Source organism: Sorex fumeus, unplaced genomic scaffold, assembly GCF_029834395.1.
Source record: "Sorex fumeus unplaced genomic scaffold, SorFum_2.1 ptg000028l, whole genome shotgun sequence".
Taxonomy (NCBI): domain Eukaryota; kingdom Metazoa; phylum Chordata; class Mammalia; order Eulipotyphla; family Soricidae; genus Sorex; species Sorex fumeus.
The window spans coordinates 16,698,701-16,722,884 of NW_026606085.1; the positions used below are offsets into that span (position 1 = coordinate 16,698,701).

Below are 24,184 nucleotides of genomic sequence, written 5' to 3' on the forward strand. Positions count from 1 at the left end.
TTAATCTACTTTCTGTCTCTTCAAAAGGATTTATTGGTAGTGAAATAATCCCCAGAATTTACTTTGCTTTATTTCTCCTTGACTAATGGTCACATGCTATGAAAACAAACCAGCCCCTCAGACCCCCAAACCCAACAAGAGCGTGCCATGAGGTCTACACACATGGATCAAACTCAGGCATATTCTCAACTCCACTCTGACCTCTTGGGGTCACTGCCTGCCCGTATCCCCAGGGTAGCCCCACACCCCAGCACCAGGCTGCCCCCATCAGTTTAGCCCCCAGAGGTGCAGATCTCCCCAGCCGAAGCAACCGGTCACCCGCCTCCTCAAGCCAGACATTTGCTGCCCACTCAGAACCACACGTGTCTGCATTGCAAATGATGGGGGCTTGTACAGCACAGCGGGTAGGGGGTTTGCCTTGCACATGGCCGACCCAGGTTCGATTCTTCCGTCCCTCTCGGAGTATGCTGCCCTCACAGCAGAGCCTGGCAAGCTCCCCATGGCGTATTTGATATGCCAAACACAGTAACAACAAGTCTCACAATGGAGACTTTTCTGGTGCCCGCTCGACAGTGCTACAGTGTCTCCAGAAAATTCCTCAGTTGTGGAAGTGTGAGAAAGTGGCTCCCAAAACAGCAAAGTCTCAAATGCTGGGGCCCAGCAAGAGAAGGAAGTGCATGTTGCAGTCTCTAAATTTAATCCACCTCAACCTCTTTAGCCACGCAGCCAGGCCAGACTGTGACAACAGACTTAGGCTTGAGTGGCGCCGTGCGCTGGCTTGCTGACAGGCCGCAACCGATATTCTCAGCCCGCGTGTCGTCCCGGGCTCCCTGTGAATCTCTTACTGCCTGACGCCTGCACTGAAGGGCTTGGGCCGTGCTCAGTATTCATACATGAGTCACCGCAGAGCTGCTGGAGGCAGAGGAAGCGTGCTCAGGCTGGAGCCCTGACAAATCCTCACATTTTTAATGCAAGGCAGCGCGATTCCCTTGGAAACCCCTAGATTTGTTGCGACTAGCACAGGGGCATGGCCTGGATAATGATTCCTTCTGTCTGGTGCCATGGCTGCCTGCTGGCCTGTCCCAATAAATAGCTCACTTCTAAATCACTTCAGCCTCTGGGAGAGCTTCAAGGGACAAAGAGTGCTTGGGGCTGGAGCAAGAGTACAGTGGGTAGGGCGTTTGCCTTGCACGTGCCCGACCTGGGTTCAATCCCTGGCATCCCACGTGGTCCCTTGAGCATCACCAGGAATAATTCCTGAGTACAGAGCCAGGATAAACCCTGGAGCATCACCGGGTGTGACCGAAGAGTGAAAAATGAAACATGGACAAATTGTGCATCTGGGTTCTTGTCACATGGGGCAGAAGGTGTGGTGGGACCCGGAAGGTGGATTTTTGGGGACTGGAACATTCCCGATGGTGCAGGAAGGCAGGGGTGTTCTGGGCTGGCAGCGGCAGCTGGCTTTCTTCCTCTTCCCCACTTACACAACCTGGGGATGCTCACAGTTCGTCTCCGAGGGGGGCCCATGCCTCATACCCATAGCCAGAGCAACCCTCCTTCAATATAATCCTAAGCATAGCAAAAGTTCCTCAAAGACCCCCCTCCCCACCACCTCCTGCTCCCTCCATGCGGCCAGTAGGGCCGACAACTGGGAGCATCCCTGGCTCTGCTAGCCCCCAGGATGGGCTGAGTGAGCCTCCTACAGTCCCAACTTTGCTTTGCTCTGCTTTGCTCATGGCAGTGTTCTGAAGTCATTGGCATGCCTCAGTTCCATGCAACCGGAAGCCCCTGAGCAGGGGGGAAGGAGGGGGAGGATAGGGTCATGGTCCTGACCAGCCCAACTCTGACCTCTGGGGCAGACAGTCAACAGATCCACTAAGGAGGCTTCCCCGACATGGCCTCTAGAGGGTGCCCCTGGGAGCCCAGCCCTCAGCCCAACCCCTGAGGGTGCCTCTGCGGGGGGCCTCAGGGTCATACCCCAACCTGAGATGACGCTTGGGCAGAGGGAGGTGCCCTGTCCTTCTACAGACGCATGGATCCATGTGCGGGAACCACAGCCTTGGCCCCTGGCCATTAGGGGCCACACTAACCTCTGAGCCTCCCTCCCAACCCAGCATCCGGACCTGCTGCTCCCAGCTCCCAGCTCCCCATCCCAAAACACTGCTTCCTGCCAAGCCTCCTCTCTGGCCTGGAATTCCAGGATGCACTTTTCCTGCTTCTTCCTTCCTCCAGAAGGAGGAAAGAAGCAAGAATCGTCTCCCGTAGGGAGTGTCACAGTACGAAAACACAAGGGCGGCACACCTAGCTCCCTTGGTGCTCCCCATTCCTCTCCACCGTGCGTCCCTCTCCCTCCACCCCTCCCCCGTTTCCCTGGTCTAACCATCAGTTAAACCCAGTGGAAAGGCTTTTAAGGCGCAAGGCGCTAGTGATGGAGACGCTCACGGCAGACCTGGCACTGAGCAGGTCTGAGCTGGCAGTTCCCAAGCAGCCCCAGCTCTGGCCGCTGGGGTTCTTGGAGAGGAACTTGGGAGTGGCACCATGGGGAGCAGGGGGTGGGGGATGGGGGCGACCACAGACACTTCTGCTCATTCGCTTTCTTCTCCTGGATGAGAACATACCTCGGGGCTCAGCCTGGACTGGGGGAGGCGGGGTGGCAAGAGGGACTTGGGGGAGTCTTCGGGAGGGTGTTGTTGAGTCTAGAGTTCAGAGAAGGGTCTAGCCTGTCCCCTCTGCACCCCTTCTTGGAGGTGAAGCTGAAAGGAAGTGGAGATGGAAACGTTCGGTGGAGGTAGGGGAGAAATGTTTGGGAAGCAGAGGGCTAAATGCCAGCCTCCCTCAGCCTTCAACGGCTTTACCAGCCGAAGCAGCCTGAGCAGCGGGCACTCCTGGCCCGGCACCCTGGGCAAGGGCAGCGAGAGCCCAGGCCTTGGGGGTTGTGGAGCCGTGGGGGCTGTGTTTACCTGCACGCTGTGTCTCTTCCTCTGCCGTTGGCCCCTTTCTAGCTGGAACAGGTAGCTCTCCGAATTGCTCCGGCCCATTGGCGCGGGCTTCTTGTAGTGCCTCCCGGAAGGGAGCTGGGACTCACTGTCCACCCGGGTCAGGATGTGCGGGAGGGCAACGTGGTGGTCGTGGTCATGCGGGGTGCCCTCGCTCGGCTGCACCTCGGCCAGCTGCATCAGGGCCTGCTGGTGCTGCTCCATGATCTCGGCCAGCCTGGAGTCCGGGGAGGCGCGTGCTGGTGGCTGGCTCTCGGAGGCAGGGTGGAACTTCCTGAGCAGGGTAGAGAGGGCACAGATGGGTTCACAGAGGGGTGTGGCGCTCTCGACCAGGCAGTGATTACATGTCTTCACCACTGCTCGGACCAAATGAATGAACAGTGGCTAAATCTCAGACATATATTGGTTGATTGATTTTTTTTTGGGGGGGGGCTTTTTGGGTCACTCCTGGCGATGCACAAGGTTACTCCTGGCTCATGCACTCAGGAATTATTCCTGGAAGTGCTTGGGGGACCATATGGGATGCTGGGAATTGAATCTGGGTCAGCCATGTGCAAGGCAAATGCCCTACCCGTTGTTCCAGCCCGGTTGATTCATTTTTTGGTTTTGTTTTTGGGCCATACGCAGTGGTGTTCAAGGGTTACTCCTGTCTCTGCACTCAGGAATCACTCCTGGCAGTGCTTGGGGATGATAGAGATTGAACCTGAGTCAGCTATGTGCAAGGCAATTGCCCTACCTGTTGTACTATCTCTCCAGCCCCAGAAATATGTTGAGTTCTTATTCTGAAAGAGTCCTTTAGGACTTGGGGTGTGGGTTAGTGGTAGAGCAGTTGCCTTGCATGTGTGAGACCTTGGGTTGCACCCTCAGTACTGTGTTCCTCTTTCTCATATATTTTGTTGTTAGCCCGGCAAGCTACCGAGAGTATTCGATATGCCAGACACAGTAACAATAAAGTCTCCAATGGAGACGTTACTGGGCCCGCTCGAGCAAATCTATGATCAACAGGAGGGCCTTTACTTTACTTTACTTTACTTTGATTTGGTTTGGGGCCATACCTGGTGGTGGTCAAGGTTTAATCCTGGCTTTGTGCTCAGGGATCACTCCTGCTGGACCATATGTGGTGCGGGTATTGAACTGGAGTTGACTGCTTCCAAGGCAAGTGCCCGACCCGCTGTACTATTGCTTTGACACCTGCGGTCCCCCCAATACTCAGTTGGAGCTAGGTTAGAACTTCCATTTAGTGCAATTCAAGTAGAAAATATCAGTTTGAAAAATGAAAGCTTCTCCTACTATCAAAAACCTAGAAATGTTGGATTAAATGAGACAAACATTCCTTTAAGTTCAGCGCACCATTTAATTTGTATGAGTGAGAGGCAAGGACTCTTTAAATACTAAAACCAGAAAAGGAACTAAAGCCAACGCAGATTTTTGGATAAGATAAACTGATGGCTGCCTGTGTGCAAGCTTTGGGTGTCAGGATCTGAGTTTGGGGAGTTAAGGGTGGTCCGATGTCTTTCAGTACCTGAGTTGCAAACCATAAGGCTCAATATGTGTATGTGTGTGTGTGTGTGTGTGTGTGTGTGAGAGAGAGAGAGAGAGAGAGAGAGAGAGGAAGGAGGGAGGGAGAGAGAGGGAGGGAGATGGAGAGAGAGAGAGGGGGGGGTGGAGAGAGAGAAAAGAAAATTACCTTCCATAGAAGAAGGCTGGGGGAAGGGAGGCTGGAGGGAACATGGAATATTGGTGGTGGGAAATGTGCCCTGGTGAAGGGGCGGATGGTTGACTATTGTATGACTGAAACCCAACAACTTTGTAATTGAATATCTCATGATGATTCAATTTTAAAAAATGAATTAAAAAAATCAAGAGTTCCAGTGGAAGTGGAAGGACAATGCAGCCAGCAGGGTGCTCGCCTTCCATGCAATGGACCTGGATGAACACCGCAGGAGGGGACAGTTGTTGGTAGAAATCAGAGTCTGGGCTGTAGCGAGGTAAATTCCTTGGGCCCGTCTCATGAACCCTTTCCCATCCTCTCTCGTCTCTTTCTCTAGCAGAGACATTGCTCCTTTGTCCTCTCAATCCTGTGACCGAATGTGGGCATTGCGGAAAGTCCAGCAACCACAAAAAGGTTCTAAAGGGCAACGGTTGAACTGTCACTGTCACTCTCCTGTTGTTCATTGATTTGCTCAAGCAAGCACCAATAACGTCTCCATTGTGAGACTTGTTACTGTTTTTGGCATATTGAATATGTCACTTGCCAGGCTTTACTGTGCAGGCGAGATACTCTTGGTAGCTTGTCGGGCTCTCCAAGAGGGGCGGAGGAATCTAACCCAGGTCGGCTGTGTGTAAGGCAAATGCCCTACCCGCTGTGCTATCTCATCTCTCCAGTCGCTGAACATTTTCTTCAAACAAATGTGTCACACATCTAAGGTGTTTCAGGCAGCGCTCTCTGAGATTGTATGTCTTAAAAAAAATTTTTTTTAATAGAGCGATAGCACAGTGGGTAGGGCATTTGTCTTGCACGTAGCCGACCTAGGTTTGATTCCTCTTTTCCTCTCAGAGAGCCCTGCAAGCTATCAAGAGTATCCAGGCCACATAGCAAAGCCTGGCAAGTTCCCCGGGGTGTATTCCATATGCCAAAAACAGTAACAACAAGTCTCACAATGGAGATGTTACTGGTGCCTGCTTGAGCAATTCGATGTACCGAAGGACAGTGCTACACTGCTATTATTTTATTTTATTTATTATTTTTTGCTTTTTGGGTCACACCCAGTGATGCACAGGCGTTATTCCTGGTTTATGCACTCATGAATTACTCCTGGAGGTGCTCGGGGGACCATATGGGATGTTAGGAATTGAACCTGGGTCGGGCTGCATGCAAAGCGAACGCCCTACCAACTGTGCTGTTACTCCAGCCCCTACAGTGCTATTATTGTTTATTATTTAACATTCCTGGAATTGCACTTTATTTATTTATTTGCTTTTTGGGTCACACCCAGTGATGCACAGGGGTTACTCCTGGCTCTGCACTTAGGAATTACTCCTGGTGGTGCTCGGGGGGCCATATGGGATGCTGGGAATCAAGCATGGGTCAGCCGCATGCAAGGCAAATGCATTACCTGCTGTGCTATCGCTCCAGCCCTGGATGTTATATTTCTGGGGTGGAAATTGGTCACTAGTGGACAAGGGGGAACAGTCTGCTGTGGAAAGACTACTTGAGGAGAAGGAAATTCTTTTTATGTTTTTGCTTCTTGGTTCACACTCAGTGATGCTCAGAGGTGACTCAAGGCCCTGCACTCAGGAATCACCCCTGGCAGTGCTCAGGGGACCCTATAGAATGCTGGAGATAGAATCTGGGTCAGCTGTGTGCACAGCAAACACCCTCCCTGTTGTGCTATGACTCCCGCCCAGAACAGGGCGTTCTTACCACAGTATTTCCAAGTTCTTGTATCTCGCCTCTGCTTGCGTCTGTTTGGGCTGCCTGCGATGTTTCTTCTTTTCCACTGAGCTGTTGACATTTGCATTGGAAACAGTCTGAGCACCTTTCTGGCCGCTGGGCCCCGGCCTCTTGGAGAGTCCGTTGGAATAGTGGAAGTTGGCGTAAGCCAGCGTGGGGGGCTGCAGCTGCTGTGTTGGGAACCGTCTCTCCTCGGGGTCTCTGCGCCCTCTTTCCTTGTGAACGTTCACCAGTGGCGGGTAGACAAGTGGGTTTCTATGACCGATGACGATGTTCTCAAAAGCCTGTTTGGGGGGGGCGGATGCATTGGGGGCGACGCTGTGCTCCTGGACCCCCCGTGCCCTGGGCTGGGGGTTGCTGGGTGGGGCATAGATGACCACCATGGGCTCCTGCTTTGTGGGCTTGTTCTGGTTTGGCTGCTGTCTGGTCGTGGAATTCTGCTCTCCTTGGCCGATGATAACCTGCACATCTGGCCCCAGAGACTTGGAGACCATCCGGTGTCTATATCGCTTGCGGATCTTGCGCCTGACAGGCCTTCTGAATGGCTGCTGGCCATCGGTGGTGTCGGAAGATGGTCCTCGTGGTACACTGTTGGACTTTGTGCTTTCATGCTGAGACCACTGTTCTTGGTAATTCTAAAAAAAAAAAAAGACAATTTTGGTTAAGCAAATGGGAATATTGCAATATTGCAATTTAAAGTAATTTTTCAAACTGGATGTTGAAGCCAACCATGAGGTTGAAAGGAGAGAGAGAGGACAAGAGGGGACAGGGCTGGGGCCCAGGGGGAGAGTGTTTGCTCTGCAGGGGTGATGGGTTCTAGGTTTGATCCCTGGTGCAGCATAATAAAAAGGTGGGTGATGGTTTGGTCTAGCAATTTGAGGGTGAGTCACTGAGTAATTGGCTATTTCAGATGAATTTTATAGAAAAAATATCTCAGAATAAGCTTTTTGTTTGTTTGGGGGCCACACCTGGGAGCACTCAGAGCTTACTCCTGGCAGGCCCAGGGGACCACATGGGGTACTGGGGATCAAACTCAGGCCAGTCATATGCAAGGCAAATACCCTATTTGCTGTACCATTTCTCTGGACTCACAGAATAGGTTTTATTTTTATTTTTTTTTCAAAAAAATTTGTTTCTACATGTGATCTTTTTAAAAAAATTTTAAAAATTTTGAATCATCAAATCATCATGAGATACACAGTTGTTCATGATGGGGTTTCAGTCACACAATGTTCCATCACCCATCCCTTCACCAGTGTGCAGTTCCCTCCACCAATTTCCCCAGTTTCCCTCCCACTCCTCTCCCACCAGCCTGCCTTTATGGTAGGCACTTTTGTTCTCTCTCTCTCTCTCTCTCTCTCTCTCTCTGTGTGTGTGTGTGTGTGTGTGTGTCTCTCATTACCCACAGAATAGATTTTATTTTACTTTTTTTTTTTGCTTTTTTGAGTCACACTTGGCGATGCACAGGGGTTACTCCTGGTTTTGCATTCAGGAAATACTCCTGGTGGTCCTTGGGGGACCATATGGGATGCTGGGAATCGAACCCAAGTCAGCCGAGTGCAAGGCAAACACACTTCCCGCCGTACTATTGCTTCAGCCCCCAGAATAGGTTTAAGTAGAAATCTTTGACTTAAAATACTGTAAAATGCCACTAGATGGGGGGAAAAGTTGCATATCCAGGAAGAACAAATCTGCAAATCTGCATCTAAGTGTGTGAATTTATGTTTCAGTCAGATGAAGTTCTTCAAAAATCTTCACAAGAATATCATTGATTTGCAACACCAACCAAAGGCAAGTTGAGTGTGAAACACAGTTCAGGCGAACACATCATCCTACTCATCATGCAGGTCAGAAGCTGCAAATGGTCTCCTCACTCACTGGCAGAAAGGAGTTAGGTTTTACTCGAAGGCTTCTCTAAGATTCTGTGCTATGCAAGGCAACTGTGAATCCATAAAAGCTGATTTTGCTTCTGTTCCTTAACCTAGCCTGTACTCAGGCAATCAATCTGGGGGAAATATTTCAATTTTAGAACAGTCTTTATGCTTTTCAAAGCCTTATAATAACAGAATGTACCCCTGGCATAATAGATACTCTCTGTGACTATTCTGCACTGAGTCATTTAGAAGTAGTTCCCAAGGAATAACGTACTCATTACTTTATGAAAGACTAGTGAAGAGGCCTATAGAAAGAATGTTCAAATGCTTACTAAAAAGAGTAAGAGGGCTGTGTGTTATATAATCGTAACCCATTTTCCCCTTTCTAAATATACATTGAAAATCCTCTATGATCTGTATCTACGCAAAGATAATTGAAAAATGCAAGTTACCTGGATGGTTTGAGGAAAAAAAATATCTCGAGCAAATCATGTTTGTTTGCTCTGTGGAATGAATAAATTATGGCCTTGCATTCAACTTTTCCTGCTCTCTCCTGATCTGCTTGGCAGACCTCGCCCTATTTCTGTATGAGACTAGACAGTATCTATGTCTAAGGAGATCACATTATATGAGATTAAAATCATTACACTCAGGACAGTAACCTACAACAATTCAATGTCATATTTCTCAAATACGAAATTTAGAGTACATTTTTTTGTTTTGTTTTGTTTTTTCTTTTTGGGTCCCACCCAGCAATGCTCAGGGGTTAGTCCTGACTTTGAGATCAGGAATCACTCCTGGCAGTGCTCGGAGGACCCTATGGGATGCCAGGGATCAAACCCATGTCAAGGGGTGTGCAAGGCAAACGCCTTCCCTGCTGTACTATCTCTCCGGCCCCAATTTAGAGTAAATTTACTTTAGAATTTGAGCTTTCTGTGGGGGCATCGGCTGGGTTTCTAATGAGTTCCTCTGAAATTTAAATTGTGGGCCACAACCAGAGGTGCTCAGGGCCTCCTCCTGGATCTGCATTCAGAGATCGTCCGTGGTAGGGTTTGGGGAGCTTTATGGGTTGCTGAGGGTCAACTGGGTTGGCTGTGTGCAAGGCCAGCACCTTAGCCGATATCCTATGGCTCTGGTCCTAAAGTTTCAATTTTCACCTGCATGGCACCAAAGAGGAAAAGCTAGCCTTTCTATTTTCAATTGAGGAAAGTTCTTTGTTCACTGCCCGAGGAAGACCTTTGGTGCTACCAGTGCTCAGAAAGCATTGGCACAGATAATGGCTTCCTCTGCAGTGTTGGTGGACAGGCACTTGTGGGAAAAGCCGGGGGGGTGGGGGGCAAGTGTCTTTTCTGGCTGATATTCAATCAGTCTGTTTCCACCTGAAAGAGAAGTGCCCCCCCCCACCAGCAGTGTTTTTCTGGGGTGCCGACCTGAAATCAGAGTTTTTCTCATCCTTGTCTCTCATCCTTGTCTCCCCGCTGGGTGCACAGCAGCACCCTCTGTGGGATGCTTTGTCAGCAAGGCCACCGGGTCATCCTTGGCTGAAACTTCAATTGTCTCAAGTGTTAAATCTGCCATTCACACAAATCTAACTGGTCTGAGATGGCACTTCCCATCCCAGAAGGGAAGCTGCCGGGTTCTGGGCTCACTATCATTTTCTCTCTTCATCCCCGTCACCTTCCTTGAGCTCTGCGGTTCACCTATGATCTATTTCCCAACCACGGAGGCCTCAACTGTCCCTCTTCAGGTGGCGAGACCCCGAGTTCCCCGGAAGTTGGGATACAAAGCTATTCTCCGGCTGTTTAATCTCCACCAGTGCCTGAATTCTGTCTTTCATCCAGCTCGCTCCGGGGTCCTTTTGTTACTGGGAACCAGGCCTCACGCCCTGCGCTCACAATCACTGCCTAATGGCCTTGCTGTACCCAGGGCCATCCTGTGCAGGACGCTAATTTCCTAGCCAGACCCCCCGCCCTTAGATACTAATGGTTCCTTCACACCATGCCCTCCCAGACACGTTGCCCCCCTACCCCGTGAAAGGCCGACTCTGGCTGTTTCTCCTTGCTGGCTTCCCTGCTTCTGTGACATGAGCAGAAGGGGCAAGGCGGGCTCTGATCTCGACCCCAGAGTTCACTTGCTTTGAAACAAAGGTCTCGGTTCTCTGGCTCACACTGGAGACCCGGCTGGGCTCTGGGACCAGCTCTGGTGGGAGTTTCTGTTGCATTTGTTGTTAATGAAATACAAACACTTTGAGGGGCCAGAGTGATAGCACAGTGGGTAGTGCGTTTGCCTTGCACGCGGCTGACCCAGGTTTTATCCTCTACATCCCATATGGCCCCCCAAGCACCACCAGGGCTAATCCCTGAGTGCAGAGTCAGAAGTAGGCCCTGAGCATCCCTGGGTGTGACCCCAAACCAAAACGAAAGTACTTTAAGGTCAGACTATAAATCCTATCTGAGGAGCTCAAGAAAATGTTGAATGTGCCTCCTGACAGTGTCTTGTGTGAGTGTGTGTGTGTGTGTGTGTGTGTGTGTGTGTGTGTGTGTGTGTGTGGTGAGGGGGGGTCAGGAAGGGCAGAATCTGGGTTTTGATGAATACAAGCAGCAGAGATCTGTGGGCTTGTGTTGGTGGCGAAACCAAACCAGTCGCTAGTTGGAAAGGTCATAAGATGGCTCAGGATGCAACTTCAGGGCCTGGAGTCCAAGACCCTCGGAATCTTTCCTCCTCTCTCTTCTCTTCCCTGTCTGGGGGTCTGATGTTAGGGCAGAGTGGCAAGAAGCAAGAAGGATAATACCTCAGACCATTCTCATGAAGTCCTTACCAGGGAACTCTGTTCTGTCTCTATCTTTGTCTCTCTCTTTGGGCCACACCAGGAGTTTCCTAGGACTTCACCCTGCTTGTGCTCAGGGGATCATGTATGGTGCTGTGGATAGAACCCCGATCCGCTCCTTTCCCGCTGTACTATCTCTCTGGACCCTGGTGTTCACTTGACCCAAGTGGGGCACTCCCTCCCACTGGCCAGCCGGGGTCAGACCCTCATTGACTCCTGTGTCCTGCACTGGGCACACAGTGGCCATGGGGTTTGGGAAACTGAGAGCCACTTGCGAGGCCACACATTTTGACGACTTGGGATGGTGAGACCTGGGGCTCAGAGGTTGAGTGAAGGAAAGTGTGGATATGGTGGAAAGGCCGAAGGGAGGCAAAAGGCGCTCAGAAAAATGATGCTGCCTGACTCTCCCTGCTGAGGGATGAGCTCACCTCTGGGCGCCTGTTGCTGACATATGTGCTCTGAGCGGCCCCATTTCTGGCCTCTTGTCCTCTCTACCTGGGAGCACCGGCCCCTGTCAGCAGAAAAGGAAGGGCCTCACTCAGCCTCTGCTCCCTTTTCAGCGGCAGGTGCTCCACTTCCCTCCCGTCTCTCATTGGCACCTCCACAGCCTCTGCAGAGGCTCAAACACCCTCAAACACCTCAGCTCAGGCCGCCCGTGGCCTCTCAGATGCTCACTCCTGGGGGCCCTTTTAACTTTTTATTTAAACTTCAAAAAGTGATTTCAAACATGGAGGGAAAGAAGACATAGCACCGAGGAGTCCTACATACCCTGATTGGGGTTCACTGGCTTTTAACACCCTAAATATCCTGACAAGGTGTCTTTTGTCTGCCAACTCCAAACGAAAGCAGATGCAGAGGCCCACGGAACAGCATCTGGGGACTTTGCTTCTGTCCCTGGCCCTTTCCTCCGTGTCTTCCCTGTGGGTGGGCTTTTGTCTCTGTGTGTGTGTGTCTGTGTGTATCTCTCTGTGTGTCTGTATATGTGTGTGTGTCTGTGTGTATATCTCTGTGTGTGTATGTGTCTCTGTGTGTATATCTCTCTGTGTGTCTGTGTGTGTATGTATATATGTGTGTGTCTGTGTATGTATGTATGTGTATATGTGTGTGTCTGTCTCTCTGTGTGTATGTGTGTGTGTGTGTGAGAGAGAGAGAGAGAGGGAGAGAGAGAGGAAGAGAGAGAAGGGACAACTGTCCTCCAATAGCACCTTCTGGGGGGATGTAGGGTGGGCCAAGCCAGCGGTGGCCTGTCTCAGCCTGTCTTATCCACTGGGAGGAGTGACTGAGCCAGGGAGACCCCCTGGACCCCACAGGCATCTCCTACTCAGCAGTGACCCTCGAGACACAGCCAACATTCAGTCTAGCAGGTGACCTTTAGCTGCTGGGCCCTTTGGTGCCACTTATCTTCGGGTTGGAGGGCAGCGTTCTCAGTCTCTCTGGCATTCTGAGTGGACGTCTGGCCAGTGGCTCTGACGGGGTGGAAGATCTGAGAGGACAAAGCACAGATCAGCATGTTAACTGGCTTAGACTTGGCTCTGGAGCCGGCTGGCTCAGCTCTGCTCTCGAACGAGGGGCTTGCAGGACCACAGTTCATTAAGGCTTCATCTTAGTGCTTAGGGACTTGGATTGTTCCCAAGGAGAACAGTAAGAACATGAGAACTGGCACTTTTGAGATGACCACCCCCCATGCCAGTTTCTTTAAACCACAAGGACACCTCCAGGGGTTCCACTTTCCAACGGTTAACTTAAGCAATGCCAGAACTAGGGTTTGAGGAAACCGTGCCAGTGAAGAAATGAACTCCTAGAGGATGATGTCAACAGGAACGTGGTTTCATGTATTTAAGGGTCCCCCAGTGCTCTGTAGAGCCTGTATCAATGCATCATCCCAAAAGCAGTCTCAGGTGTGACCTGGGAACGAAGGGGAGAGCGAGAAGCCCCGAGCTTCTAGCTAAGGACTTCAGAGCCTGCCTTTTGAAAAGTTTGCTAAACAGATTCATATCTAGGAAATGCATCTGGGACTGGGAGCCCCGATGGTCGGGGCGTCCCTGGAATCTGGTGATGTTGGCCCCGGACGCTTTTGCTACAGGGCTGCATAACCGAGCAAAACAATCAAAGCCCTGGCAGCCTCCCAGACCCTGCTTAGAGGTGTTTGGCCACCTGTTCTAAGGTGTATGGTAGAAGGAAGAGGAAGGGATCTAAGGTGTGTGTGTGGTGGGGGGGACTCTTTCTCGGGGTAAAATGTTAGAGCTCGTCACCTGCAAGAACAGCAAGGTACCAGTCCTTCCCCCTTGAGGCCTGTGCAGTGCTGCCTGAGCAGAGCAGGACCTTAGACCAGAGAGATGGGCTTGCAGATGGACAACCACAGTTAGGTCCAGCACCATATATGGTTTTTCCACCCCCAGTCCCCAGCACCACCAGGCATCACCCCTGAACACAGAGCCAGGGACGGATCCTGATCACCTCCACCCACCAGGATCTGTCCTCCTCTCACTCCATGTTCCATGGCGTGGCTCTCCAGGCCCAAGGTGGATGCTCCATCTCTTTGGAAGGCGCCCTGGGTCCTCCCTGTGTCCCTGCATTCCACCAGCTGTCTTCAGAGAAGTTCCGGGCAGTGTGGGGCCATGAAGGGAATTGGGGTGGATCTGAACGCAGGGGGGAATCAAAACCAGACTCCATCATACCCAAGTTTTCATGGCAATTCCAGGAGCCACGAGTGGTCTGTGGTCATCAACTTGCTGGTGGTGATGTGCTGGTGCACAGTGCAGAGTCCTCACAGTGACAGCTCACGTCAACTGTCACTCACTTGTGTCCCCTCTCAGCATGGACCCAAGAAACACCCGGCAGTTAGCTGGGGAGCAGGAGCCTGGCATTTGATCCCTGGCACTGCAGGGCCCTGGGCATAGGCGGGGGCACCCCCCGACTGGTGACTGTAGGAATACTGGGTCTTACGGTTTAGAGCACATCACAGCGGCTGCAGCCCTTATTAGTCACACAATTAAAAAGAAAGACGGCTTAGCAAAGGGAGATTCAAGCGTGGTCTGAGAGCATATAAAGGTCAAGAGAGCTAAAAACTTTATTTTTTAAAGTTTTTGTTTTTGGCCCCCACACCTGGCAGCACTCAGGGGTTACTCCTGGCTCTGTGGTACTCAGGGGAAGGGATGGGATGCTAGAGATCAAACTCGAGTCGTTGCAAGCAAGGCAAGGGCCCTACCTGCTGAACCATCTCTCCAGCCCCTAATAAACATCTTAACAGGCTACTTAAGCAGAGGGCCATGGTCCAGCTGTTAGCGGGCCAGGAGATAAAGGACGCTGGGCTTAGTCTGAGGGCTGCTGCCGGGATGCTGGTCCCCTGCTCTCAGAAGAGTATTTCCTGTCCCGTTTTCAGTTTTTCACTGAGGGCCAGGACTGAAGAGCGCTGAGAGGCCCCCGAGGTAGCCGTGCTGACAGCTTTACGGTAAGAAGCCCCTCATACCCACGCTTCCTTCCTTCCCAGAGGCCGCGGGAGGAACTGTGCTTCTTCCAGGAGGCCGTTTCGGTGAGGCGTGCCTGGATCCCGGGCGGGTTTCGGGCCAGTAAAGCATACTTCTACATTATCTCTTTGAAAGTGGAATGGGACACAACCTCTGCCAGCTCTTTATTTATTTATTTATTTTTTTCCGGCGAGCCATTCTATTAATACCAATCAAATCGAGAAAATGATCAAATGAAATTGCATTTTGAGCATCATAAGCTGCGTAATGCCTATTCTGTTAAATTGGGGCCTATAATTGCTTCTCTACTGAAAAGATACAACAAAGGCAGCAATCATGGCTTGTCATTATCCCGGACTAGAAAACCGGCCTCTGCCGGAGGACTTCAAAGGCTCGGGGTTCTCCAATTGCTTTTGGGCTGCTATTGTTGAAGCCAAGGCAATCTTGATGAGGTGTTTACACTGAGGGAAGGCACAGAGCAGAGAGACTGAGTGCCTGGGTCTAGAGCCATTAAAAAATTGTACATTATGTTCCTCGCTTTGAAGTGAGGGTTCGGAGGGAGGAAAGCAACTCAGATTGAGGACAGCTGAGTTAGATTGGACAGCTACTTCTCTCTCAAAGAAACTCATCGGGTTCTTAGAGAATCAGCGACCCCCCCCCATCAGACCTCCCCCTCAAAAAGTGGGCGCCTAACCACAAGCGCTGTGTGAATGAGCACAGCTGCAGGGGGGCGGGGTGCAGGGAAACATGCGGGCTTGGAGAACCAGCCCGCTTCCAAGTCTGGCAGTTTTGAACCCCATCTCCCCCCACCCCCTCAATCCTGTCTTTCAGTAGTGACCTGAAGCTGACAAGTTGTGGGGAGTCCCTCCTTCATTTTTGGCTTTCTGGTCAGCTTCACTCCTTGATGGACTAAACAACAAGCACATCCCCAGACTAAAGCAGGCCCATGAGTCTGGTATCTACAAGGTGTTCTTTGCACACTCCGCCCCTATGCCCGGGTCTGGCAGCCGTCCCAGTTTCCATCGAGAGTCCCTGGAATCTGTGAGTGTTTCTTGGTTCAACTGGCCCAGGAGGGGGTCTGCGGTGTTGGCTCTCAGTTCTCTTCACAGTGTCTTCTATTCTGTGTGGGTTTTGCACCTGTGGGTGCCGCTCCCCAGCCCTCTTGCTCCCAGGCCCAGAGGGAGACATGGAGATAAAAATCAATACAGTCCAGTACAGGACAGGCTGGCCACTGGTGTTCATTGCTCAGCTACTTAGATCAAGCCACACACAATATTTTGGCTCTGCCCTTGGCCACTTTCTCTACTCCGGGAGGTTTGGCAGCTGTTTGCTCAGTACGGAGCTGAGGCATTTAAATCTTTGGACATATATATGTGTGTGTATGTGGGGGGGGGGGTATGGTAATGTTTGCCTTGCTTGCTACCAAGTCCATTTATTTTGTTTTACTTATTTATTTATTTGCTTTTTAAGGTCACACCTTGTGATGCTCAGGGGTTACTTCTGGCTCTGCATTCAGGAATTACTCCTGACAGTGCTCGGGTGACCATATGAGGTATTTGGGATCAAACCCAGGTCAGCTGCGTGCAAGGCAAATGCCCTACCCACTGTATTATCACTCAGCCCCCCCCAACCCATTTAATCCCAGCACCATATAGAGTTTCCCCCGAACTCCCCAGAAGTGACTCCTGAGCACATAGAGAGTCAAGAGGGCACCCTGAGCACTGTTTGGCCCAAAGAGACAGACACACAAACAAGAATTAGTTAGCAAGCCAGCTCTGGGAAATTCTTTTGGACTTCCCTTGACGGCTGCCATCATGTGCCCCTGTGGGTTCTGCCGGAGCTATGGGTCTTCATGACAGTTATCACTTGGCACTGTCAGCTCCCAGGTCTACCTCCTGCTGGGTGACTGACCACAGCCTACACGGACCACAGACGCACTGATGCAGGGCCCTGGAGAGAGAAATGAAGAATATTCCAGAATCCTGGGGCCCTCCAGGCAGAGCTAGGGAATCTAGCCTCAGAAATGACTCATTGAAGACGAAGTCATGAAATTTACATACAAGTGATACTACATGGAAAGTATCATGTTAAGCGAAATGACTCAGAAAGAAAGGGATAGACATAGAAAGATTGCATTCATCTGGGGAACATAAAGTAACAAAATAGGAGACTAACACCCGAGAATGGCCGAGATTAGTACCACGAATTTTACTCCATGGCTTGGAGGCCAGCCACACATGCTAGGGGAAAAGGGAGCTTAGATAGAGAAGGGAACACCAAATAGAGGGTGTTGGGATTATCCTCCCAGGATGGGAGAAGCATGCTGAAAGTAGACTATAGACCAAACATGATTGTCACCCATTGCCTCTTTTGCAAACCACAACACCCAATAAGAGAGAGAGAACAAAAGGGAATGCCCTGCCACAGAGGCAGGGTGGGAATGGGGGGAATGGGGGGTGGGAGGGATACTGGGATCCGTGGTGGTGGGAAATGGGCACTGGTGGAGGGATGGGTATTTGATCATTGTATAATTGAAATCCAAGCACAAAAATTTGTAAGTCTACAACTGTACCTCATGATGTCTCACTAATTAAAAAAAAAAAAGAAAAAAAAAAGAAATGACTTATTGTGCTGAAGGTCCTGGGTTGGCTTTTGTTCTGGGCCATTTCTGCTTCTGACGGGTTCCCTCCATGGAGTGAACTATCATTCCAGAGACTCTGCAACTTGTCAGTTAAGCAACCAAGCGCTGAGCAGTGAGTGTCTACCAGAAAGAGGTCTGAAGGAACGTATTGAAAGAGCCGTACGGTTCGATATAAATTACGCAGTCATAAGTAAGTGCTCTTGTGGTGCTTACACAGGGCAAATTAAAAAATAAAAGTCCAAGAATCAATGAACCTTCACAGAGCACTGGCTCAGCAGAATAATTTTCACAAGACCCCCGAGGAGAGGTGAGGTCGAAAGACACCAGCCAGCTCCAAGAACTCTATCAAAGATGATGTTCTGTTTCTCTCCCCGGAGAATTAGAAAAAGATGAGCCTAACTTTATTCTAACATTGGTACAGCTTACTTTCATGGACCACAGAAACTTTCACTAAATCCAAAACAGTGGAAAAGGAGAGCAAGCTAAGGAATGGACCTTATCCAGTAGGAGAATAAATTCCAGTGTATTGTTCAGTGACACACGTATTTATGTGGAGCTATAGAATGAACGGAACTCTCCACTCAAACTCATTTGGTCACCTCAGTGGGGCTGGGGCCTCTGGTAGAAGGGAAGACTCTAGCTTCACGTTAACAGCAAAAAAGACTGGAAAAAAGAAAAGGCTCAGCAAAACTTTGTGATTTGCCAAAGGACATAATTGACCAACAATATCAGGGCTCAAGTCAAATATTTCACGTCCAATTCCAGTACAAAGCCAGCTCCTTCCTCCCCCCAACTTTTATTTTGAAAATAATGAGATTCAGGGCTGGAGCAATAGCATAGTGGGTAGGGTGTTTGCCTTGCACGCGGCTGACCCTGGTTTGATTCCCAGCATCCCATATGGTCCCCTGAGTGCAAAACCAGGAGTAACCCCTGTGCATCACCAGGTGTGACTCAAAAAGAATAAAAAAAGAAAGAAAAAGGAAATAATGAGATTCTGGACCAAGGCAAAAGTATGCGAAAATCCCATTGCTTCACCCAACATTTAGATCATGTGTTTCATATGCCAGGCTCTGGAGATCAGTCATTAAAAACACAGGCACACACACAAAAGGCATCCCACTGCTATGGGCCATGGCGCCATGGGCTCTACAGTGGGTGCCCAGGGAAAAGGGAGATGGAGGGAGTAAGGACATTCAGTGCCTTCTGCAAAGCAGAAATCTTGGAGCTTGAATCTCCAGCAAACAAGGTGGGGTGAGTGAGAGGTCTGTCCGTGTGAACACAGGCCCAGTGGCAGGCAGCTGCAGGAGCTATGAGTTCTGCTGTGGCCAGAGCCCAGCGTGCAAGGAGAGGGTGATGGCAAGGCATGGGGCTGAGGAACCAGGAAGGGGCCCGTCACAACAGGCCTCGTTCTTCAATCAGCAAGTTTGGAGATTCAGAAGGAGTTGGCAAATGAACAGGAAGTCGGTGGGTCAGCAGATCAAGATGAATAGATTTGTTACCAACACCAGTGAAGGTAGTGAGAGGAGAGAGAATCAGGGGCTGGAGCAATAGTACAGTGGGTAGGGTGTTTGCCTTGCACGCGGCTGATCCGGGTTCAATTCTCAGCATCCCATATGGTCCCCCGAGCACCATTGGTAGTAATTCCTGAGTGCAAAGTCAGGAGTAACCCCTGTGCATTGCCGAGTGTGACCCAACAAGAAAAAAAAAAAGAATTGAAGGAGCAAGGGTCTGCAATCATACTTCAGAACTGAAGGATCCCACATGCGATCCAAAGTGACCAGCATGTTTATCCCCCAGCGTAAGTGTTGGAAAGAACATGGGGAGTGAGGGAGGGGGACCAAGGGCAATTGTTCAAAGAAACAAACGAATTCAGTCAAGATTGTCAAGTCCTGTGAGGAGACAATGTTCTATCACTTGGGGCCCCGAAAGAGAGACCGTGGCTGCTGGGGGTTGCTCCAGAAAAGGGTCACTGAAGCCGAGAGAGATTCTTCTTCTAGCCACTTTGGTTCTTTTCTACCTGGAGCTAGAGCCCTTTCATGACAGGGACTGGGGCCTGGAGGGAAAAGAAAAAGCTGAGAAGGACCTGCTTCTCCAGAGAGCATTTCTTCCCTTTCGAGTAACGCTGGGGGCTGCATCCGTTTCCCCATCTAAGCAATGCTGGGGGCTGCATCCGTTTCCCTCCCAACCATTCCCCCATCTGAGTAATGTTGGGATATACGTCCATTCCCTCTCTGAGCAATGCCAAGGCCTGCATCCATTTCCCTACTCTGAGTGTCTGCCACAGGGCTGGTGCTCTGGCTCAGTTCCTCCCAGACTCTGCAGGGTCAGGACAGGGGACTCAGGGCCTGTCACCCCTAAACTGGAGCTTTGGGTTTCCTTGCCTTCCCCACCAGAACTGCTGTGCCCCATGAGAGAACTGGCACCATGGCCGGAGGACCCAGCCCTCCCCCCTCACCATGCTGCATTCTTCTTTCCCTCCCTCCAGTTGAACGGCCCAGACACAGCCTCTTCTCGTCATTGTTTTACTTTATTAGCTAGCGGGGTTGACAGGCACAGGGATGATGCAGTTGTGCGTCTCGGCAAAGCAGGCAAAGCATATGCCCGAGGGGGTGGGGGGGAGGAGGCTCCGAGGGAAAGAGCCACCGAAGGGTGCCACTCCTCAGAAAGGAACAGTGAACTCTATACACAGCTCGGTATTGTTCGTGAGACACCTAGGTGATTGTTGTTTTTGCTTGTTTGTTTGTTTGTTTTTGTTTGTTTTTGTTTTGGGGCCAAACCCAGTAATGTTCAAGGCTGACTCCTGACTCTGTGCTCAGAAATCACTCTTGGTATGATGCTCAGGGGACCAAATGGGATGTCGGGACCCAGGTCGGCCGGGTGCAAGGCAAGTACCCTACCCACTGTGCTATTGCTCTGACTGTGGCACTAGGTGATTGAAATAATGACTGTGTTCTCACTTGTCATGCAGCTGTACTTCCAAGGGAAGCACAGAATGGTGGGGAGGAGATTTTGGCTTCTTCCCTCTCGGCCTATCTGACATCTCATCTAGTCAGCCTTTAAAGTCAGGATCAAGGGGGGAAGGGAGCTTTTCCAAGACAGTTTCCGTTGGTGGTGGAGCCTAAATTGATTCCCATTCTAATGAGTTTCAGGCAAATAGCTCTGGCTGCTGAAGATGTCAGGAATACAAGTGAACAGTCTTCCCCGGTTGCTAGCCGGCTGTGGTCCTGAGGTGCCCTCTAGTGAGGGCTGGCTTTCACATCCCTTCCTTCACAACGTCATGAGGTTAAGATCCTCGGGTGTATTGCCACATGATTTCCCTCATGTTCCTTAATAAATAATCAATAGATGGTACAAAATGGCAAGAAGATTGAGAAGCAGTTGGGAGTAGAAACCAGGATTTTCCTTTGAGTTATTATTTACAAGCCAAAGGAAAACGGCAGGTTAGGTGATTCTGCTGTGAGCAGTTAGGGGTGTGAAATTGTAAGGGTGGCCCCCAAAATGTTGATATTGTAAATACTCAGGGGAGATGCAGAGGGAAAAAGTGAAAAGTTGTGCCTCCATTCTGTTCCCCTGCCACCTTCTGCAATGAAACCATCTGTATCCTTCCAGAATTTTCTCTGTATTTCAAGAAAATACAACATGTAGTTTCATTCCTCTCTAATTTCTTTCCTTTCTTTTTTCTTTGTTTTCTTCCTTCCTTCCTTCCTTCCTTCCTTTCTTCTTTCTTTCTTTCTTCTTTGATTTTTTCTTTTTCTTTGCTTTTGGGTCATACTGAGTGATGCTCAGGGGCTAGTCCTGGCTCTGCACTCAGAATTACTCTGAGCAGTGCTCAGGGGGCCATATGGGAGATAGGGATCTAACCCGATCGGTTGTGTGCAAGGCACACACACACTACCCGCTATACTATTGCTCCCCTTCTATACTTTTTAAGTACTGTATACACTATTCTCCATTCTTGATTTATCTCAAAATAATAAATCCTGGTACATTATCCATATCATTAACAATGTTTATAGAGAATATTCTCTAAACAATCCCCCCTAACTTCAGTTCATAGTACTCTGTATTATATTCCTATCTTATAACTTATTGAAGTACTCCCCCAAATGATAGAAAGTTTGGTAACTGCCAATCTTTCACTATTACGAATAAAGCAGAGTCTCCTGCCCCTGTGCCTGGCTGTCCTCGCCAGGGCCCCTTGGAGGGGAGCGGGTTGAGTTTTCCTCCCCGCCCCGACGAGGGCTCCGGCAGCCGAAGACCTCCAGAACCAGCCACCACCATGCTGAGACCACTCTCCGCACGCATGAAGGTACCGGCAGGGGAACAAAGGCACGCGGGTCCCAAGGCTGAGATCTCCAAGCCTTCTCGGATCGGGGCTGAGCATCCTCCACCCAGATCCTCCAAATTCCAGTAGGTGGGGGCCACACCCACCAACTGGCCCCCTGACGCCGTGTAATGGGAATCAACGGCCAAGACTCAGAGACTATAAAACCCAGCTCCCGGAAGCGCGCAGCTCCCGGAAGCATGCGGTCGCATTTGCAGCTGCGCAGACATCTTATCACCTCATTCCTACTTTGGACAAACTGGCAAGCTACCGAATGTAACCTGCCCACACGGCAGAGTCTGGCAAACTCCCTGTGGCGTACCCAATGTGCCAAATGCCAGTAACAATGATGGGTCTCATTCTCCTAACTCTGAAAGAGCCTTGAATATGGCACTTTTTAAAAATCTCAGGGCTAGGACGAAAGAAATGTTACTGGGGCCTGCTCGAGGCAATCAACGAATAACAGGATGGTCGTGATCCTGATCGTGGTCGTGAATAAAGCTGAAATGAATAGCCTTATATGTAGGAATTACTTCAAAACAGCACATTTGAGTAGGAGAAATTCCTAGGAGTGGAGCATGTTGGTTGGGTCAAATTAAAATAATAATTGCAAATACTTATATAGTGCTTGCTAAAAATCAGGCATTCACTGATATAAATACTTTTGCACCTATTAATTCCTCGGTTTAATCTTTTAATAGTTCTATGAGGAAAATAATTTATAATCTCCATTTTGCCTCGTCCAAGGTCAGAGAGCTAAGTCTAGATGCTTAATCACCAGGCCTAAGTCTCTCATGGATTTGTTTTATAATAGATACTAACAAATTGTCCCCATATTGTTTAAAAGGTAAAGGCCCTCCCGTTGTTCCTCGATTTGCTCGAGCGGGCCCAGTAACGTGTCCATTGGAGACTTTGTTGTTACTGTGTTTGGCATATCGAATACGTCACGGGGAGCTTGCCAGGCTCTGCCGTGCGGGCGAGATACTCTCGGTAGCTTGCTGGGCTCTCCGAGAGGGGCGGAGGAATCAAACTCGGGTCGGCCATGATGGCTGCGTGCAAGGCAAATGCCCTATTGTTTAGATCAATTTATTTTCTCAGGAGCTTGACTTTACTTCTTTGCCCATAGGTTGAGCAAGCATTGGAAATGTCATAAAAGAAGGGAACTCGCGTTTCTCTTACAATGACTGAGACTGGGCATTTCCCCCATAGTTTCGTTGATATATATATATATATATATATATATACATATACATGCTTTTCTTTGGATTACATATTGATATATTTTGTGTACTTGTGATTGAGTGAATTTTACGGATTTCTTGGGGCTCTTTATGTGCTGTAAGTGATTTATAATCAATACAAATTTGAGGGGTACAAGAGTGAGATCAGTGGTCTTGAAGTGTGGGTGTCCCCGAAGCAGCCTCAGTGAGACCCATTGGGCCAACACCCTTCACCTACAGAAGGAGGTGGGTTGATCCTTCTTGTCCTTCCTTTAGTTAGATCCAAATACACCTAAAATCAGGTTAACTTTTTTCAGACATTAAAAAAATTTTTTTGAGGGGAACACACACTGATGCTCCCAGCTCTGTGCTCAGGAGTGGCTCCTGGCAGTGCTTAGGGAACTGTGTGGCATGGGGGATGGAACAGGAGTCTCCCAAGTGCAAAGTCTGCACTCGAGTTCATTGAGTCAGTCCCCAGTGGTCGGGGAGCACCTCCTTCCCCTGCCTGCACCCCCACTTTGCAGCATCAGGGATGGAATCCAGGGCCTTACACTAGGCATGTAAATGCATCATGTACCTACTTTCCCTGTACTGTGTGTTGAAGACTGAAACCCAGCGGCTTAGATGCCCACTCTCAGCCTTGGCTAACCACTGGCACTGCCTGGAGGGCAGTGCAAAATGCCACACATAGAGTGCTCCCCAGATGAATGAAACCAGAATGTCAGGACTTCGGGCCCGGGAACCAGCATTCTTTCCATTTCCCTAATGATTTCGATGCTGTCCCCGAGGCTGACCAGCAGTGCTGGAGGCTGGAATAATGTTTCTCAACCCTGGCATCCCATTAGTTGTACCCAGTGATCTTTAAAACTGAAGCTCGATGCTCAGAATCTTTTCCAGAGATAGAAATGGTCCAGGGTGGAGCCAAGGATCACTTTCAAAGAATTAGTTTCTGGGCTGGAGTGATAGCAAAGTGGGGAGGATGCTTGCCTGGCACGTGGCTGATCTGGGTTTGATCCCTGGCAACCCCAGTAGTCCCCTGAGCCCACCAGGAGTGATCCCTGAGTGCAGAGACAAGAGTGAGTCTTGAGCACTGTCGGGTGTGGTCCCCCAAACCAAAGAATTAGTTTCTTAGGTGACTCTGAATGTCCAGCCAGGATTCTAACACCTCACTAGAAATGTCAATTACTAGACATAAACTTCCAGGCACTAACAAAGAGAATAATATTGGAGATGAGGGTAAAAACAACTTTTCCTTTCCCTGCTATTTCCTGAGCCCTTGCAACGTGCCAGGCCTATTCCTACAACGATTAGGAAAATGTATCAAACATAGTTGGTGCCTATCAGGAACCTGTCACCTGTATTGGCAGACGAAACCCACACA

At 49.9% G+C, this 24,184-nt stretch overlaps 1 protein-coding gene across 1 annotated transcript in view; it reads right to left on the reverse strand.

Moving 5' to 3' along the window:
• Window positions 1–24,184, reverse strand: part of JHY (junctional cadherin complex regulator) — a 54,479-nt gene that overhangs the window by 7,842 nt on the left and 22,453 nt on the right. The window contains exons 4-6 of the mRNA XM_056115105.1: window positions 12,521–12,634; window positions 6,421–7,085; window positions 2,961–3,270 (exon numbers count right to left, since the gene is read on the reverse strand). Coding sequence (XP_055971080.1) covers window positions 2,961–3,270; window positions 6,421–7,085; window positions 12,521–12,634 — 1,089 coding nt within the window. The remainder of the gene's footprint in view (window positions 1–2,960; window positions 3,271–6,420; window positions 7,086–12,520; window positions 12,635–24,184) is intronic.